Source organism: Lynx canadensis, chromosome F1 (assembly GCF_007474595.2).
Source record: "Lynx canadensis isolate LIC74 chromosome F1, mLynCan4.pri.v2, whole genome shotgun sequence".
Taxonomy (NCBI): Eukaryota; Metazoa; Chordata; class Mammalia; order Carnivora; family Felidae; genus Lynx; species Lynx canadensis.
The window spans coordinates 20,871,498-20,890,554 of NC_044319.2; the positions used below are offsets into that span (position 1 = coordinate 20,871,498).

At 41.0% G+C, this 19,057-nt stretch overlaps 2 protein-coding genes across 2 annotated transcripts in view; one reads left to right on the top strand and one right to left on the bottom strand.

Moving 5' to 3' along the window:
- The window catches only part of AXDND1 (axonemal dynein light chain domain containing 1), an 89,913-nt gene that overhangs the window by 64,898 nt on the left and 5,958 nt on the right, over window positions 1–19,057 (top strand). Inside the window, exons 18-23 of the mRNA XM_030302893.1 lie at window positions 233–326; window positions 3,214–3,413; window positions 4,273–4,369; window positions 6,204–6,314; window positions 13,128–13,241; window positions 14,715–14,819. Of these exons, the coding sequence (XP_030158753.1) occupies window positions 233–326; window positions 3,214–3,413; window positions 4,273–4,369; window positions 6,204–6,314; window positions 13,128–13,241; window positions 14,715–14,819 (721 nt within the window). The remainder of the gene's footprint in view (window positions 1–232; window positions 327–3,213; window positions 3,414–4,272; window positions 4,370–6,203; window positions 6,315–13,127; window positions 13,242–14,714; window positions 14,820–19,057) is intronic.
- On the bottom strand, window positions 6,346–10,343 carry LOC115505496 (ubiquitin-like protein FUBI). Its single transcript, XM_032591860.1, has 2 exons — window positions 9,998–10,343; window positions 6,346–6,356 (listed from the first exon to the last, which is right to left on the bottom strand). The coding sequence occupies exons 1-2, from the start codon at window positions 10,341–10,343 to the stop codon at window positions 6,346–6,348; spliced, it is 357 nt and encodes a 118-aa protein (XP_032447751.1).

Here is a 19,057-nt window from a genome sequence, read left to right on the forward strand (position 1 = left end):
AAGAACATCATGCCAGTTGCTACCTGCATGGGGTTAGGAAGGTGATGACAATGTGTAAGCCATTATACCAGGTGATTTAAGGTTTTGATTCACCTTTCCTGAATTCTCAAACAATTGGCAACACCTGAGTTTACTAGGTCCGGTGAAATAAAACCCTTTCTTTTAGCTGATAGTTTAACTTTTATACTCTATGCGAGTCACTTATCTTTATTTTGTTTGACTTTTCCTTCAGGGTGCTTCAAGCACAAATATTTAACATGATTCAACAATGGCTTTTGAAGATAGGCAATGAGATTAACAATGGTAACATTGAACTTCAACACCAGGTATGTACTTGTAGGGGTTTGTGAAATTATATTTTGCTTTGGTTGGGAGTTTTCTTAAAAGAAAAACTAGGTCATAACTATCCAATTGAAGCGGGAGGTTGGGAGGGCAAATGGGAACTTATGTGATGTAATTACTCAAATGATTTGTATAGATATTTATTTTTAAATTTTATTTTACTTTATTTTTCTTCTTGAGAGAGTGTGCAGGGGAGAGAGAGAGACAGAAACAGAGAAAGAGATAGAGACAGAGAATCTTAAGCAGGTTCCATGCTGAGTGTGGATCCCACAACACTGGGATCATGACCTGAGCTGAAGAGTCCCAACACTTAACCAACTGAGCCACCCAGTCGCCCCTGATTCTAATTTTAAATTCAGCTATGAACCTAAATTCAGCATGCCCTAGATTCTACCATTTAATCTCTACAATACAACTTTGAAATGAAGATAATAATGTTTCTGTTTGTTTATTAGGGATGGTTCAAGGATCAATTAATATTTTATGTAAGCAAAAATGAGTTATTTAAATGAGGGTATAAATCCAGGCCATTGATATAGGAAAGAACAGTCAGGAATTTATTTACTTTGAGAAGCAGCAGGGGTATAGCTTGTGAATGTGGGGGGAAATATCTTTAACTTGTGAAATCACAAGTCAGGAAGAGTTGCCCTTTTCCTGATGTGTTAATTAAGTTATAAAAACACATTCATCAACATTCCTTTAGGTCATTAACAACCTTTCCTTCCGAGGTGGGAAGCTTGGGTTTTAGTACCAGCTAGGCTCCCAAGTTTGATTTTTATTTGTCCATTTAACAACATATATTAAGCACTTAATTCTCTGTCAAGTACTATGTGTGGTTTTGAGGGATAAAATGATGGCCCATGTCTTAAAGAGACGCATAGGCTAATTGAGGTGACAGATGTGCAAACAGTTCTAATAGACATGTGTACAGAACAGTATAGAAACGTGGGGAAAGGATCAAGTTAAAGCCAGTGGAAGTTAAAAAGACTTCTCAGAGTAGGTCATGTGTAAGCCTGGAAGAATACTTAGGGACTCATCAAACAGAGAATGGGGATAGGGCATTTGAAGGGTATGGCATGTTTGACATTTGCATTTCATGATGTTTTCTACATTTTATGTCTGGGACCGAGCCTCAGCAAACACCATAATGCAGAACTTCCAAAACTTGACTGGTTCCCACTGCTGCCTGTGCCTCAGTGTTCTTGCACTCCTAAACCAAAAGAAACCCCTCACGGTTCAGTTTATTAAGTAGATAGTTTCGAACAACTTACTAAATATTTGTGTCCTAATAACTTAGTAACTTTGGAAAAGCAATACGTGTTAAAATAGTTAAACAAGGAGGCCATTATACTGGCGTAGCTCTGGTCCCTTTGGTAGCCTCTATAAACAAACCAAAGCCAGAGTCAGTACACTTGAATCTAAGAAAACAAAACTCAAGGACTGATTATAAACAGGCAACTAGATTTTCTTGAATATGAAAAAATGGAACTCAGGAACATCTGTCACAAGAGCCAAATAACTAAATTTCCCAAATAAGGCAACATTTGAGTTACAGTCAATTAAATAATTGCATTGCTTTGCTTCAGTGTCTTCTCTATAAAAATATTTTTCCTGGCCCCTGCCTGCAGAATGCCCCTGACCATTTTTTGGTTTTGACACGGCCTGATTCTAATTGCTTGCTCAAATAAGCTTTGCAAAATTTAATGTCTTAGTTTAACTTTTTAGATATACATATGTTGAAAGAAAAAGAAACCCTTTTATTCTCATTTAATCAAATTATTTACTAATACAATGTATGCACTTAACTACTGGACAACTTCTCTAACCTTGAAACCTGATGGGACGGTGCCACCCTCATTTCTTGTTGAACCTCGATTTTCCCAAAGTACTTTTTTTTTTTAACCACACAACCACCAATAAAACCAGCTTTGCCAAGGAAAGATGTCATCAAAAGTGATAGAGTGCATCCAGTGTTGAAACTGTGAACTATGTCAAGTTCATGCTGTGCTGATAGGTGTCACACATCACTGTTATTTCCCTCAAGAATTTCAAACCCCACGATATCCTTGAGAATTTACTTTAGAGCTCTGCAATGTCTTAGTGCACAATTGGGGAACTGCAGCTTTAATGGGTTAATACTCTTGACCAAACTAAAGAGGAAGAGGGTAGTTTAATGTAGTATAATGAGCAAAAGAAAACAAGGTTATCCTAGCTGAGTAGTGATGATTTGATTTCATTAAGAATGGTAGTGTTCATATGTGGATCTTGAGAAACTTAACAGAAGACCATGGGGGAAGGAAGGGGAAAAAAATAGTTACAAACACAGAGAGAGGGAGGCAAACCGTAAGAGACTCTTAAATACAGAGAACAAACTGAGGGTGGATGGGGGGTCGGGGAGAATGGGTGATGGGCATTGAGGAAGGCACTTGTTGGGATGAGCACTGGGTGTTGTATGTAAGTGGTGAACCATGGGAATCTACCCCCAAAACCAAGAGCACACTTTACATACTGTGTGTTAGCCAATTTGACAATAAATTATGTTAAAAAAAAAAAAGAATGATAGTGTTGTTGGAGCACCTGGGTGACTCAGTCATTTGAACTTCCGGGAAACTCTTGATTTCCCCTCAGGTCATGATCTCAAGGTCATGAGATCGAGCGCCCTGTTTTGGTCTCTGTGCTGCGTGTGGAGGCTATTTCGGATTCTCTCTCTGTTCCTCTCCCTCTGTCCCTACCCCCCTCAAAAAAAAAAAAAAAATGGTAGTGTTGTTGCAAGTTAGACACAGGTATGCTTCCTATTTTTAAATTTGGTATGGTTTTTACTGTTTGATTTATTTAAAATAAGTCATTTATATTATAATCATGTTTTAACAGATGGATGAGTTGCATATATCTATGATCCAGTGGATGGTAAGCTTGCTGATTTTAATGGTGCCTGACTTTACTGACCAAGACACTCTCCCAAAGTTGGAAAAGGAAAGTGCTGAGGAACATGACGTAAGAGTTGCAAAGTTAGAGCTGGACGCAATCGCACTGGCCAGAAAGTTGTCGCAATACTCCAGCTATTTGAACAGGTGAAACTATCTGATTATTTTATTATTGTCCTTTTGAAGATTAAATGTGACATAAAGCAGAGGAGATAAGGGCGGTGAGGTAGCAGCAATCAGGGATTGTTTTCAAACCTTGAAAGAAATATTAGTTCAGTTTTTAAACCAGCTTCAACACTGCCCGGTTGAAATATGTGATTTTAGTGTTTTCCCATTGGCTTTAGAATTCTTTTGAACACAGTGTTACCATAGGCAAGTTGGGAAGTGTATACTTATACGGGAGAATTAGTAAAAAGAAAACCAAATCAAACCAAAAAGGCCCACTTGTTTGCATTAATAAGATACATCTTGCATGTTTGCACACACTGCGGGGGCGGGGGGGGGCATTTTTGAAGAAGCTTGTAATTCCCTTTGTAATTCCATGCAAAACTGAATATACACTTATATTCACTAAATCTATTTAGTTTCACCAAACACCAACTGAAACGTCTCTTAAAAAAAGAAAACCCAAATGAAAAAAACCCTATATCTGAAAAGCTAGAAGATTCTTATCAAATACAGATAAGGTCTGAAAAATTATAATTTTTTAACTAGGAAGCATATGTTAGTACAATTGCTTCAAATTCAGGAAGTAGCTTTTATTTTCATTCAATGTTACCCATGGTCAAGAGTGAGAAGAATGAAAAGGAGGAACAGGACAAGGGTGAGAAACTTGAGAGACAGATTATTTTCCTTCGTGAGTCAATAGTTTAATTATTATGGTAAACTTCCATGGTATCTGAATTTAAAACACTTAGAAGAGGAACCAATAATAAATAGGTCATGCGCTCTGTGTGTGTGTGTGTGTGTGTGTGTGCTTTTATTTATTTTATTTTATTTTTTCCAGTTGTTGCAAAGGGATGGTAACAGCTATGGCTCTGAATAAAGCAGGTCACTTAGAAAAAAATCCTACTAAGGATCTTCATGAACTGAATGAGATGAAGGTAACACTATCTTCCCCTTTTGTTTTGTTTGTTTTAGCAGACCTCTTAGGTTGACTTGTATTACAACAAACTACACGTATTTAAGGTGTACAGTCTGGCAATTTCTAAATTATGGATACACCCATAAAATGATTATTATTTAAAAAATGGAAAATATCTAACACATTCAAAGTTTCCTTGTACCCCTTTGTAATCTCTCCTTCCAGCGTCATCCTGCCCCCATGCAAGGTCTGATCCATTTTCTAACACCAAAGATTATTTTTATTGTCTAGAATATATAAATAGACTCATTCAGAATGTGTACTTTTTTTATCTGACTTCGTTACTTGGCATAATTATTTTGAGACTCACACATATTGTTGCTCTTATTAAAATTGCATGCTTTTTAGTGCTGAGTAGTATTTCATTATATGGATATACACAATTTATCCATTCTCTGTTGATGGGCATTTGAATGCCAGTTTGGGTTATTACAAAGCTTTAATGCATATTCATGTATATATGCATCTCTTTCATTTCTCTTGAGCAGATATCTAGGAATGGAATGTCTAAGTCACATGGTATGTATGTGTTGAACGTTTTAAGAAACTGTCAAACTATCCTCCAATGTGGTTAAACCATTTTACACTCCCGCCAGCAGTGTATGAATGTTCCCAATGGCCACTTCCTCACCAATACTCACCGTGGTCTGTCATCCATAGTGGATATTGTTCTAGACATTCTCTTGTGTTCTCTTGATCTGTTTGTTGACATTGTCACCATTATCAAGCGGTCTTGATTACTATGGTCATAGAAGAAGTTTTGAAATCCAGTAGTGTGTATCCTTCAAATTTGTTCTTCTTTTTCAAGATTGATCAAGCCACCTGGATTAAAATCCAAGTGCTTTGCTTAACTATATATATGACCTTGAGCAAGATGATCAATTGCTCTGTCCTTCAGTTTCTACATCAAAAAAAATGAGAAGAATAATGGTACATATTTCTCATCACAAGAAAAAAATTTGTAACTATGTATGGTGACAGATATTAACTAGGCTTATTGTGGTGATCATGTTGCAATATACGCAAATATTGACTCATCAGGTTGTTCACCTGAAACGAATATAATGTTATTTTTTGTGTGTGCATTTGTTTTGGGGTTAATCCATTTTTTAAAATTTTAATTTTTTAAATTAATTAAGTTTTTAATTAAATTGCAGTTAACATTACAGTATTATATTAGTTTCAAGTATACAATATAGTGATTCAACAATTCCCTGCATCACAAGTGCCCTCCTTAATCCTCATCGCTTATTTCACCCATCCCCCCACCCACTTCCACTCTGGTAACCATCAGTTTGTTCCCAGTGTAATGTTATTTCAATTATACCTCATAAAAAATAATAGCACATATTACATACTGAATGAATTAATATTGCACGTGCTTAGAACAGAGTCTGGCATATAATTAAAGCCAAGTAAATGTGGGCTATTTCTCTTGTTATTGCTATGCAATCACAGTTGACCTGGTCAGCTGCGAAACATTTGTTGGGACCGACTGTTTGCCTGTAGTAAATGCAGCAGCCTTTCTGCATCCGGTTTTATGGCACAGCACAGCTGCTTGCCCCGTTACAACCCAGATCCCCAAATCCTGTTGATAAGAGATGGTATGATTTCAGGTCTGTGTTCATAGAGACTCATTTCTGCACAAATCTTTGAACTGAACTGATAAAAAGTTAATTGAATGGAGTTGTATTTAGAGTTGTACTTAACAGCTCCTCGATAGAAGGAGTGAATAAATGAGTTGTTACAGTCTGATTTTTTCTGCTTAGTAATTATCTTTGATCTCTTCTCAGAGAGAATGTCATGAGTGGATCACCACATGTTCTCACCTCCTTTCTGGGCTTAAAGGCAGAATAATAAAGTTACTGACACCGGAAGAAAAGGAGTACCTGTTTGGAGAAGAGGTATTTGCCATGTGTTGGCATTGATCATTATTCAGCCTCGTTCTGTATTGCAATAGATAAGGTTTCGGTGACTTTTTCCTATCAGTGTTCTGAGTCCTCACTTATTTACCAGAAGAGAATTTGGTCCCTGACCAAGAGCATTAGTAGTTCTTCTCCCTTCTAAGGGAGAAAATCATCCACCTAAGTATCTCTCCTCACTTTCTTAGCGGATGATTTTGCTTTATCCTTCATAAAGGAAAGGATGGCTTTCAGAGGGGAGCTGCCTGTCACATCCTGAGGCAGGTCCTCAGACTGGTCTGCTTTTGCGTGCACACTTCCTCATCCCCTTCAGGCTCTGTCTTCCATTTAGGGTTATTTCTTCTCTTGAGCACCTAACCCAGCCCATTGGCCTCTCTCTTTTGTGTCTTAAAAATTTTTTTTTAAGTTTATTTTTTATTTTATTTTATTTTATTTTATTTTTTTAGACAGTTTTTAAAATTTTTTTAACGTTTTTTTAATTTATTTTTGAGACAGAGAGAGACAGCATGAACAGGGGAGGGTGAGAGAGAGAGAGAGGGAGACACAGAATCTGAAACAGGTTCCAGACTCTGAGCTGTCAGCACAGAGCCCGATGCTCGAACCAGGGCTCGAACTCACAGAGTGAGAGATCATGACCTGAGCCGAAGTCGGACGCTTAACTGACTGAGCCACCCAGGCGCCCCTAAGTTTATTTATTTTTGAGAGAGAGAGAGAGAGAGAGCAAGCGCGAGCATGTAGGCAAGTGCTGGAGGGGCAGCGAGAGGGGAGTACAGAGGATCTGAAGCAGGCTCTGTGCTGACAGCAGAGAGCCCAGTGCGGGGCTCCAACTCACGAACTTTGAGATCATAACCGGAGCCAAAGTCAGACACTCAACGGATGGAGACACCCAGGCGCCCTGTGGGACTTGCGTTTTATATTGAAACACCAAAGAAACACCACCTTTCTAAATTATACACCTTTTACAAATGCTTATTTTTCTTTGCTGCCCAGATCTTGGCCAGAATTATTTTGAATTAGCCACTGAATGATTTCAGAAAATTAAGTAACACAGACGTGATCTTGGCTACACAACAGATCTATGAAAAAATTAAATTCAAGAGCTCTGCACAATCATAGGGAACAGAAAGGATTTTAAAGGTGATTGAATTCAGCCTAACATCAGATGTGTGAAACCTTGCATTACCACCCATCCTTGATCTATACCTATATTTGAGCATCTGCAGTGGCAGAGACCTACTTTCAGAATTAGCATTTGTTTTGGTGAGCACTCACTAGTAGAATGTTATTCTTTCTATTGAACTAGATGAAATACATTTCCTTGTAACTTTTTCTACTCACTGGCCTGTTCAGTCTTTTGGGTTGATGTGAACAAGGTGGATTTGTCTTCCACATTGTACTGTTTCTAATATTCCATGTTGTAGTGTTTTCTAACATTTGAAAATAGCGATATTCAACCTAAGTCTGTTTCTGGAATTTATTTTCTATTTATCTGTTCATGGGTCATCACCACAATATTTTAATTTTTGAGGCATTATGGTGCATTTTCATATCTGGTAGGGTCAGCTCTCCTCACTGATCTTTTTCATGGGCTTCAGGATTTCACCATTTTTGCTTATTTATTCTTCTATAGAACTCTATAATCTACCTCTAGAAAAAATAGGAATTTTGAAAACTGGGATCATTCTAAATTTATATATTAACTTAGAGCAGAGATACTTATGTTGTTGGGTTGTCGTATCCAAAAATGGGGGATACAGGATGTCTACTTTTAATGCTTTTTAATGATGTTTTATGGTTTACTCATTTTGTGCATTTCTTGTGAGGTTTATGTCTGACTGTTTTATTTTACTGCTATTTTAAATTTTTTTTTTTAACATTTATTTTTTTTTGAGACAGAGAGAGACAGAGCATGAATGGGGGAGGGTCACAGAGATAGGGAGACACAGAATCTGAAACAGGCTCCAGGCTCTGAGCTGTCAGCACAGAGCCCAACGTGGGGCTCGAACCCACGGACTGTGAGATTATGACCTGAGCCGAAGTCAGACGCTCAACCGACCAAGCCACCCAGGTGCCCCTTTTACTGCTATTTTAAATGGGATCTTCTTTTCCATTGTATCTTATAATTGAGAACTGTGTGTATGTTACTGATATATGTATTTTAATTTTATATTCTGTGACTTTATTGAATTATCTTATTGTTTTCAGTAGTTTTCATTAGATTCTTTTGGGTTCTCCAGATACTTAATCAAATCATCTACAAATAGAGATAATTTGACCTCTTTCTTTCAATTATTATGGCTCTAGTCGCTTTTTCTTGTCTGATTTCCGTGGGTAATTCTTCCAGTTAGGTGTTAAATAGTGGTAGCAATAGTAAGCATCCTCTTCTTTTTAAAAAAATTAAATTTTTTTTTTTTTTTTTTTTTTTTTTTTTTTGGATAGAGAGAGTACAAGCAGGGAAGGGGCAGAAAGAAAGAGGGAGGCATGGAATCTGAAGCAGGCTCCAGGCTCTGAGTCGTCAGCACAGAGCCCAACACGGGGCTTGAACTCACGGACCGCAAGACCATGATCTGAGCCGAATCGGATACCCAGCTGACTGTGCCACCCAGGCGCCCCTTTAATTTCTTTATTGTTCCTTCATACATCCCAGATCTTCTGCCTGAAATCATTTTCTTTCTGCCTTGACCTTTACATTTTTCTTTAGTGAGGATTTACTGGAGGCAAACTTAATTTTTGTTTGTCTAAAAATGTCTTTATTTCACTCACATTCTTAAAATTTTTTTTGCTGGGCATACAATTCTAGGATGGTATTATTTTCTCTTAGCCCATTGATGACACTGTTTCTACTATTTTCTGGATTTTATTGTTACCAAAGTGACAGTTGAGAATTCAGCTGTCAGTTCCTTTGAAGTTAACCCTCTCTTCTCTCTGGCTGCTTTGAAGATCTTTTTATCTTTGGCATTTTGCAGTTTCACTCTGATACGTTGTGAATGTGGAGTTCCTTTTCTTTTTAAATTTTGCTGTTAATTCTCTTGGTTTCCTGAATCTTTGAGGTGGTATCTTGAATTAGATGTGGAAAATTCTGTTTTTGTCTCTTCAAATATTGTCTCTACTATATTTGCTCTCTCCTTTCTTTCTGGCTGAATGGATATGTATTAGAACCTATGCACATGTCTTTGAACCTTATTTCATATTTTCTATCTCTCTGTGTCTACACTGCATCCTGAATAATTTCATCTGGTTTACCTTCCTGTTCACTAATCTTCTATTAAACCTTTGTGTTCAGTTTTTATTTTATTTTATTTTCTATTTTTTTGACTCGACTAAGTGGCTTTATTGGGGAAAGCCAGGATTACATCAGACGTAAGAGTTGGCATTAGGGCCCTTCTTCTTTCCAAAGGTGGGCACAACGTTGACAAAGTGCCAGTTGTATAGTATCCACCGCTTGGCTCGGCCTGTCTTCTCCTTCTCCTCCTCCTCCTCCTCCTCCTCCTCCTCCTCCTCCTCCCTCTCCCTCTCCCTCTCCCTCTCCCTCTCCCTCTCCCTCTCCCTCTCCCTCTCCTCCTCCTCTTCCCTCTCCCCCTCCCCCTCCCCCTCCCCCTCCCCCTCCCCCTCCCTCTCCCTCTCCCTCTCCCTCTCCTTCTCCTTCTCCTTCTCCTTCTCCTTCTCCTTCTCCTTCTCCTTCTCCTTCTCCTTCTCCTTCTCCTTCTCCTTCTCCTGTTTGGCCACCTTAGGAGTCTGCTCTCTTACTTTCCCAGCACGGGTCAGGGAACCATGGACTTTACCTTCAAGCCTGTGGCAAGCTACTTCCAGGGTGGTCAGAGCCTCTTCTCCGCACTGACCCAGGGTAGCCTCATCCTCTAGGGGCATGCCTGCCAGGAGCACGACTTGATCTTCTGGAGCGACGCCCTCCAGAGAGGCTACATGAACCTTGATCTGGGCGACCGTCTCCTGGCCGATCACCTCGAGGGTGTGTAGCTCCTGGGCGTGGACAAAAAGCTGCATGTCGGCCATTGGACGACGGCCACTGCAGCCGCGACCACGAAGATGGAGTCGAGAAAGAGCTCTGTTCAGTTTTTAAATGTAATTGTTAAAGTTCTATTTGGTTCTTTTTTGAGTCTGATCATTTTTGTAATCTTTGTCTCTTTATTCATATTTTCAATCTTTTATTTCTTTAGACAGGTTAATATAGCTTTGTAGTCTATTTGATAATTCTAATATATGATATATCTGTATAAGAATGTTAATTACAAACTGGACAGCGACATGCAAAAGAATGAAATTGGACCACTGTCTTGCACCATACACAAAAATAAATTCACAATGGATTAAAGACCTAATGTGAGACCTGAAACCATAAAACTCCTAGTAGAGAGCACATAAGATAATTTCTCCAGCATCAGCCATAGCAACGTTTTCCTGGATACATCTCCTAAGGCAAGGGAAACAAAAGCAAAAATAAACTATTGGAACTACTTCAAAATAAAAAGCTTCTGTGCAGCAGGGCCCCTGGGTGCTGTAGTCGGTTGAGCGTCCAACTCTTCATTTTGGCTCAGGTCATGAATCCTGGGGTTGTGGGACTGAGTCCTGCATTGGGCTTCACAGTGAGCCTGGAGCCTGCTGAGGATTCTCTCCATCTCCTGCTCTGCCCCTTCCACTGCTCACCTGCTCTCTTTCTATAAAAAAGAAGAAAAAAGCTACACAGCGAAAGGGAATAATTAACAAAACTAAAAGAGAAATACGAGTGGGCAAAGATATTTGCAAATGTCAGCTCTGATAAAGGGTTAGTATCTGAAATATATAAAGAACCTCTACGACTCAATACCAAAGAACCAAATAATCCAATTAACAAATGGGCAGAAGACATGAACAGACTTTGCTCCAAAGAAGACGTTCAGATGGCCAACAGATACTTGAAAAGATGCTCAACATCACTCATCATCAGGGAAATGCAAACCAAAACCACAATGAGATATCACTTCACACTTGTCCGAATGGCTAAAATCAAACACACAAGAAACAAGAAGTGTTGGTGAGGATGTGGAGAAAAAGGAACCCTTATGTACTGTTGGTAGGAATACAAACTGGTGCAGCCATTGTGGAAAACAGTATAGAGGTTCCTCAAAAAATTGAAAATCAGACTACATGTGATCAAGTAATCCTACTACTGGGTATTTAAGCAAAGAATATGAAAACACTAACTCAAAAAGATATATGCACCCCTATGTTTATTGCAGCATTATTTATTATAGACAACCTATGGAAGCAGCCCAGGTGTCCGTTGATAAGTGAATGGATAAAGATGATGTGGTAATACACACTCACGTATGCACGTGTGGATACACACACACACACACACACACACACACACACACACATAGGAATATTACTCGGCCGTAAAAAAGAATGAGATCTTGCCATTTGCAACAACACAGATGGATCTAGAGGGTATAATGCTAAGTGAAATAAGACAGAAATGTCTAGCTTCTGTTTTTTACACATCGTTGCTGTGAACATCTGAAGGACATTTTTCAGTCGATCATTGTGTAGACTTCTTTTAGGTATTCAACACTGTTGACTCCTTCTTTCTCCTCTTTTGGCTTTCCTGGTGGACCTCTCAGACTTCTGACATGACTTCTGGCCTTCTCTAGGGGCTTGTCTTTCTTACCTAGCCCTTTATGTGACTAGGTTCCTGTCCTAAGACCTCGTCCCCTAACACTTTACAAGGTCTCCTTTGGTGATGTAATTTACCTTCTTGGCTTCAACTCAGTTAAATAATTGTTAAATGATTATCTTTAGCCCAAATGCCTCCATCTGAACTCTAGATCCATATATTTAACAACCTACTGAATATTTCCAGTTGGATATCTTAGTGGTAACTCAAAGTCACATAGCTGAGTCTGAACTCATCTGTCTTCCCATACCTGCTTATGCAACTTTGTTCATTATCTCTGTAAATGGTATTATCATCTATGTAGTGGCCTACACCATACATCAGGTATCATTCAAGATGCTTCCATTCCCTAACCATTCCATATCCATCGAATTACTCAAGCAGTAAGAGTTAACTCCTAAATAACCTCTTGAATCCTTACCCTCCTCTTCATTTCTGAAACCCTGTGTTGTTCATTCTCTACTCTCACCTTTTCTCCTTCTTTCTCTTTCTCCCTCCCTCCCTCACTCCTCTCTCTCTCTCTCTCTCTCTCTCTCTCGCCTCTTTCTCTTTAAATCTACTCTCATGTTGCTAGAGTGATTGTTTTAAAATTAAAACATATCAGCCAATTTATCAGTACCTCGTTGCCTTCAGGATAAAATTGTTTCCCTGAAAAGCCACTGGAGCCCTTCCTCTATGATTGTGCTCCTGTCCATCTACCCCTAAATTTCTGTCCTACTGAACTACTTTGTCCTCAAGAGCCAATCATGCCCATGCAGCATCCTCTGCCTAGAATACCCCATGCTAACTATCTTTTTCCCTTACTCATCCTTCCAGAAGAAACTCAGACATTATGTCCTCCAGGAAACCTTCCTGACCAACCCTCTCACCCCTATCCACTACCAGATCTGGATTAGGTGTTCCTACCATGTGACTATATGTATCCATAGCATTTTCTTGTCCACTAAATTGTAAGCTTCTTAAGGACAGAGGCCATTCTTACTCACTTTTTTGTCCTTATGCCCAGCACAGTATCCAGTTGGAAGATTAGTACGCATTAAATACTTTTGAATGAATAATTGGTATATACTACTCAATTATTAATATACACTAAGCTATCATTATACTATTGTTTTATCTCACAGGATTTTGTAAAAGAATTAATTGAGCCTGAAACAGACAGGCTTTTTAGAGAAGATGAAGGAGAAAGTATGGAGGATAAGAAACTTGAGAAGGAAAAGGAAGAAGAGAAAGAAGAGGTAAGATGTTTAGTATCATCTTTTCTTTCCCTTTGTGTTTTTAAAGAATATGTTTAGAGGTACTAGTGAAAATAGAAATAGATCATCTGGCATAAATCAAGTTGCGTCCTTTCTTCTTGTAGATTTAGCCATACCCGCAGACACCCTTAGCTCTTTGTTTTCCACGGAAGGAACGTCCGTTTCCTTTTCAAAATCCACCTGCTTCCCATCAGCCTCATTCACACCTGTCCTCCTATTTCCTACACTATCTGCCTTTCACTCTGATGCTGTTTCTTTATCCTTTCATTGCCAGATTTTTCAAACAGTAATGTAAACTCTATGTGTCCACTTCTTCAGCTCCTGTTCTGGGCTGCCTTTCCCCTCCTCCCAGGCCCACACCTTCCTTCTCCTTACCCTGTCCCCACCCCTGCTGAGGCATTAGTAGTAATAACAACCCTTCCTGGGGCACTTATAATAATGATGAAAATGCAACGATAACCGCCACTAATTGAGTGCCTACTGTGAGCTACATGTTCTGTACATGTTACCTCTTATCTACACAGTACAACTTCAAGGTAAAAATTATTGTCCCGTTTTACAGATAAGAAAATTGAAACTCAGGTTGACTGACTACCCTAAGTCAGATAGCTGTAAGTGGCAGAACCAGCATTCAAACCCAGATTAGTCTGGCAAGAGCCCTTTGCTGATTCCTGGATTGACTATTGTCTTTGGCTCTTAGAACTCGTGATCACCTAACATTCTCTGTACTGTCTTAACTTACTTCCCTGATGTTTCTTCTCTGTGAATAGTTTAAATGTTGGTATGACTCCAGGCTGTGACCTAGGTCCTCTACTCACTGTATATGCTGGACAGCACTACAAAAATATGATAACAACACCCAAGCTTCTTTGGACCAGCATTTTCTGTTTTATTTCTGCTACAGTCCTTGGCATATGGAAGACACAAAATAAATGGAAAACAGTGTTATGTGGCCACTAAATAATGTCATACCTTTTAACTGTATAATGCATTCCCTCCTCTCCACCTCTGAGGCCTTAGTCCTGGCTCTTTCCTCTCTATGGTACAAACTCTTGTTCAACCTTCAGGTATCACTTTCTCTCTCAAACCTTACCTGAGTGTCTAGGCAGAATTCAGGGCTCTTTTCTGGATGCACACAGCTTTTGGAACCCACCTCTTTGCTAACAGTAATCTGGCATACCATAATTATTTTCTGGGCCATCTCTCCCACTGTGCTATGAATTCTTGGGGTCTGGAAGAAATCCTTTTTGTTTTTCTCACATTTTCTCCCCTGGTCTCCGCTTCCCCGTCCCCACTAATTTCTCACACAGTGTTTGCTCTAAAGTCTTCAAAATGCTCATTGAGTGACTAGAGCAAATGGAAAATTAAAGCTTCAGACATTCCTCCAGGCAACTTGCCCTGTCACTGTGTCCCATACCAGCTCACTAAAGGGACCTTCGTGTTTCTGTGCCCTAGAAGCCTTCAACATCCAGAGAAGAGGAAAGACTCATTCGAATAATTGAAAAAGATGAAAACGTTCATACCAAACCTCTATTTGAAACAGATGTATTCTCTTCCTGGGTATGTATCTGAAACCCAAATCGGAGATTCAAAACTAGAGAAAAAAGCCAGGAAATTTAACGGTATGTAAAATGGTATGGATCTGACATAACTTTTAGCTCCAAGAGGACCAGGAGCTCCTACATAATATATTTTTCAGGGTTTTTTTTTCCTCCCAGCATCATCCCTGGAAAACTCTTGTTTTTCACCTTAACTTTATAAAAACTTCTCATTCTCTTCTTTAAACCTCAGTTTAAAGATTTTTTTTTTGAAAGATTTATCTATTTTTGAGAGATAGAGCACAAGCGAGGAAGGGGAAGAGAGAGAGGGGGACAGAAGATCTGAAGCGGGTTCTGTGCTGACAGCAGTGGTGAGATTGATGTGGGGCTTGAACCCATGAGCGGTAACATCATGACCTGAGCCGAAGTAGGACGCTTAACCGACTAAGCCACCCAGGTGCCCCTAAACTTCATTTTAAAATGAGCATTTCATTGACTTTCTTAATTTAACAATATCTTGGTCAAAACTTGACCTACTTTTTTTTTTTTTAGAATATTCATTCAGCAGATTCTATTGAGAACTGTGATCACCATATACTTCCAACCACAAGAATTAATGGGAAACTGGAAATTTTTAGAAACTCAGCAGGAAAATAGATTAAAAAAATTTTTTTTAATGTTTATTCATTTTTGAGAGAGAGAGAGAGAGCGAGCGCGAGAGAGCATGAGCAGGGGAGGGGCAGAGAGAGAGGGAGATACAGAACTCAAAGCAGGCTCTAGGCTCTGAGCTGTCAGCACAGAGCCCAACGTGGGCCTCCCACTCACAAACCATGAGATCATGACCTGAGCCAAAGTCGGATGCTTAGTCAACTGAGCCACCCAGGCGCCCCAGGAAAATAGATTTAAGATTCCTCCACAGAAAGTTCTAGGACCGTGGTAGACGTAAGTCAGTTCTAGAGTGGCATGTCTCTGTGTACAGGATGTCATGCCTTCATCCCATTAATCCCCCAAAATGGTATGTAGCATTTTGTGTGTATGTTTATACTGTGCATTTTCCTGGCGGGGGGTGGTGGTGCCAGAAATCCATATATCGAATCCAGTTTCACCCCCACAGTAATGAACCATTTCACTGTCAGAGGTTTGGTCCATCTGAGCAGGTGGGTGCAGTGGGGCTGTGGTGAGGGTCAGGCTGGGCAGCAGCTGGATGACTAAGGCAGAGGTGTGGCCGATTGCAGGGGTATATGTCCAGGGAGGTTGTGGGAAGTAGGCTCCAAATCTTATAGGAAGAACTGGGGGAAATCACGTGGAGAGTCAGTCAGGAGTCATGTGCCGTGAGACACATACGGCACATAGGGCACCACCGTTTGATCTCCTAACCCCACCAGTCCCACCCAAGGCCTTCCTGCCTCAGATGGTCTCCCCTGCTGTGCTGTCTAGGCTAGGAGTCAGTGTCAAGTCTCCCAGATACCCAAACCAAGCAGGAAAAGAGCCTGTAGCCTGGGGCAAAATTGAGGGGCACAGAGCTTGTCTTTGGTGGTGGTGGCGGGAGGGCGGGGGTGGGGGGGGCTGCTCCAGGATACCACCTTTCCATCTGACACGGTGCAGTGCCATGTGGCTAGCTCATCTGCAACGATGTGGCCCAGAAAGTCTGTCTCCAGGCTCTGGAAGGTTGCTAATGCTGCTACTATAGATCACCGAAGATTGAACCATTTACGTGCTCGTTGACTGTAAGGTCTGGGGAATGGAGCAAAATGCCAGCCGGGTATATAATTATTTGCAAGTTCCTGGAGGTAAAGAAGAATCACGTTCATCCTGTGTGGTGGTGGCTGGAACACTCGCAGGCGGAAAGGGATCACCAGGTGCTCCAACAGAAGAGACCTAATTGTGCTTGGCCAGCAGAGACAAGGTTGGTATTTGGGGCTGTGGGTGCCCAGAGAATGAAGGTTCCTTCAACTGGCTTGTGAGGTCAGAGATTTGGGGCAGGAGGCGGAGCTGGGGGAAGCGCCATCTTGGACTGTGCTGCAGGCCAGGTGGAACAGGTGGGGCCTGGGCTCCGTGTACCTGTCACTTACAAAAGTACTAGGGCTCCCTGAGGGTGCTTTAAGGTTTCAAATCTTCTATTGTAAGTTTTTCTTTTGCTTTTGTTTGCTTGTTTGTTTCCTTTATTTATTATTATTATTATTTTTTGACAGTCTCTGGTCCTAAGAACATAAATAACCATTTTGTAGGGATACAGGTTCAAGGCACCAGATCTAACAGGCAGCTGCACTCTTTTGCTGGTCTAAAAACACAACTCCCAGGAGGCAGTACATTTGGTTAACCCTGGGGAAGGCAAGAAAAAAGGAAGGGATCGGGAAGCAGAAAGCCTGTGGTGTGCAGGTATAACTTGTCATGTCCCTGGGAGTTGAGTTGTAAAACTGGAGAGCTCCAAGAGATCGAGGAGCCCCAAGTTTCTAGTGAGAAATAGTGCCAGACCCTTGGGAAGCTAGTGACCTAAGCATGGAGAATTCCAGTTACTCTTAGTATCCCCTCCTGCAGATGACACCAGTGTGGGATTTTCTGAGGGTTGAGATACGAGTGATATCTCAACAGGGGTGGTGATAAGTCACCACCAGCTTGGGGAGGCTGATGGCTTGACCTGGTAAACCAGAGCCTCATTCATACCGTTACCCAATGCCTTAGTGTCTACCACAATGGGGCCGGACCGTCCACTATTCAAACGCTCCTCAATTAGCCAGGAGTTAGGGCTTTGTGGAAATTCGTGAGGACTGTACTCAAAGCAGGCCCTGTGTGCATAATGTGGCCAGCTCCGTCTGAAACAGGCACATCTAATTTGTCACTGTGCCTGATGGACTGGTGAACCAAGCGACCCCTGTGGGTGGTGCTGGCTTTGCTGCCGTCCTTCCTGGGAGAAGGCTCCTCTGCTTTCGGAGGCAGCCCCGTTCAGTCAGTTCTGGTTACTTGCTGCAACGCACCCCTTGTGGCCCTTTCTGAATCAGAATCATTCCAACATTGTTCCTGTAGGACAGGCAGCCAGAATTCTGTAACATCTCAGCTGGCTGGTGGAGACGTGGGATGACTAAATCCGGCAAGCTCCCCCCGAGGCTACCAAAAGTGCTCAGAGCTACCCTGGCCCCCCAGTGCTTCCTCTTGACCGCATGAGTAGGGTTGGCCACAGCTCAGCTACCCCAACAAACAAGATATTGGAAACGATCTCTTTCAGACTCATCTTCACACCGTAGGTTCTGGGTGTCCATAAAGAGTTATAAGTGTATGAAGATGATAGGAGATTTTGCTGGATCACCTGTGAACTCCTGCAGAAAGATGAGCAGGCACCAGATTTGGGGGGATCAGCAGTATTTTTAACATAAGATTAGACATTCTGCCCTTCTGTCATTGGCCTGAAGGTGGCCCTTAGAAGTCTGTTTCCCTCTCACAATACCACGTACTCCAGAGCAGTGACTAATTTACGTATTTGATAACCGCAACAGGGAAGGGCCCTTGGATTGGTGGTTCTAGAAATTATGTCCAAAGCTGCTGCGGCGCTATGTCAGTGCTGGGAGTTGGATCCCAAAGAAGTAGGCCTGGAGTAAGATCCTCCCTGAGATAGTGTCAGGCTAGAGCTATTGTCCAATTCAAAGCCCATTAGTGGAGTCAAACCTGAGGAAGACCAAGTCAAAAAGGCCAGAGACAGAATTGGAGTCAGAGACTAAGTGCAAAGCTACAGCAGATTGGCACAAATAAGGAAAGTCCAATGCAATTACTTCCAAGAGCCACGAGGCCCGTGTCTCTCTCTCTTAAACAGGGTGACAGACCACAGAAGCCAGAGGAAGGCTAGGCGTAGGAGAATAGGGTCTAAAGCCATGTCTGTGATTAGCCTTGAGGTGTCAGTATCATTATATGGGTGATGCGGGGGAGGCTGCCACCAGCCATACATAGAGGATGCCACAGGAATTTCCTCTGGAAGGATCTGAAATGGACCACAAAACGTTAATCTGTACTTGCCAGTGTCAAAACAGGGACATTTTCCTCGCACACTGTAACTAAATATACGGTGGACTCTTGAAGAGCTCAGGGGTTAGGGACACTGACTCCCTGCACAGTCAAAAATCCGTACGTAACTTTTGACTCTCCAGAAACTTAACTAGTAATAGCCTACTGTTGACTGGAAGTCTCACAGATAACACGGACAGTCAACACATATTTTGTATGTATGTCACACGAATTATGTACTGTATTCTTACAATGAAGTAAGCTAGA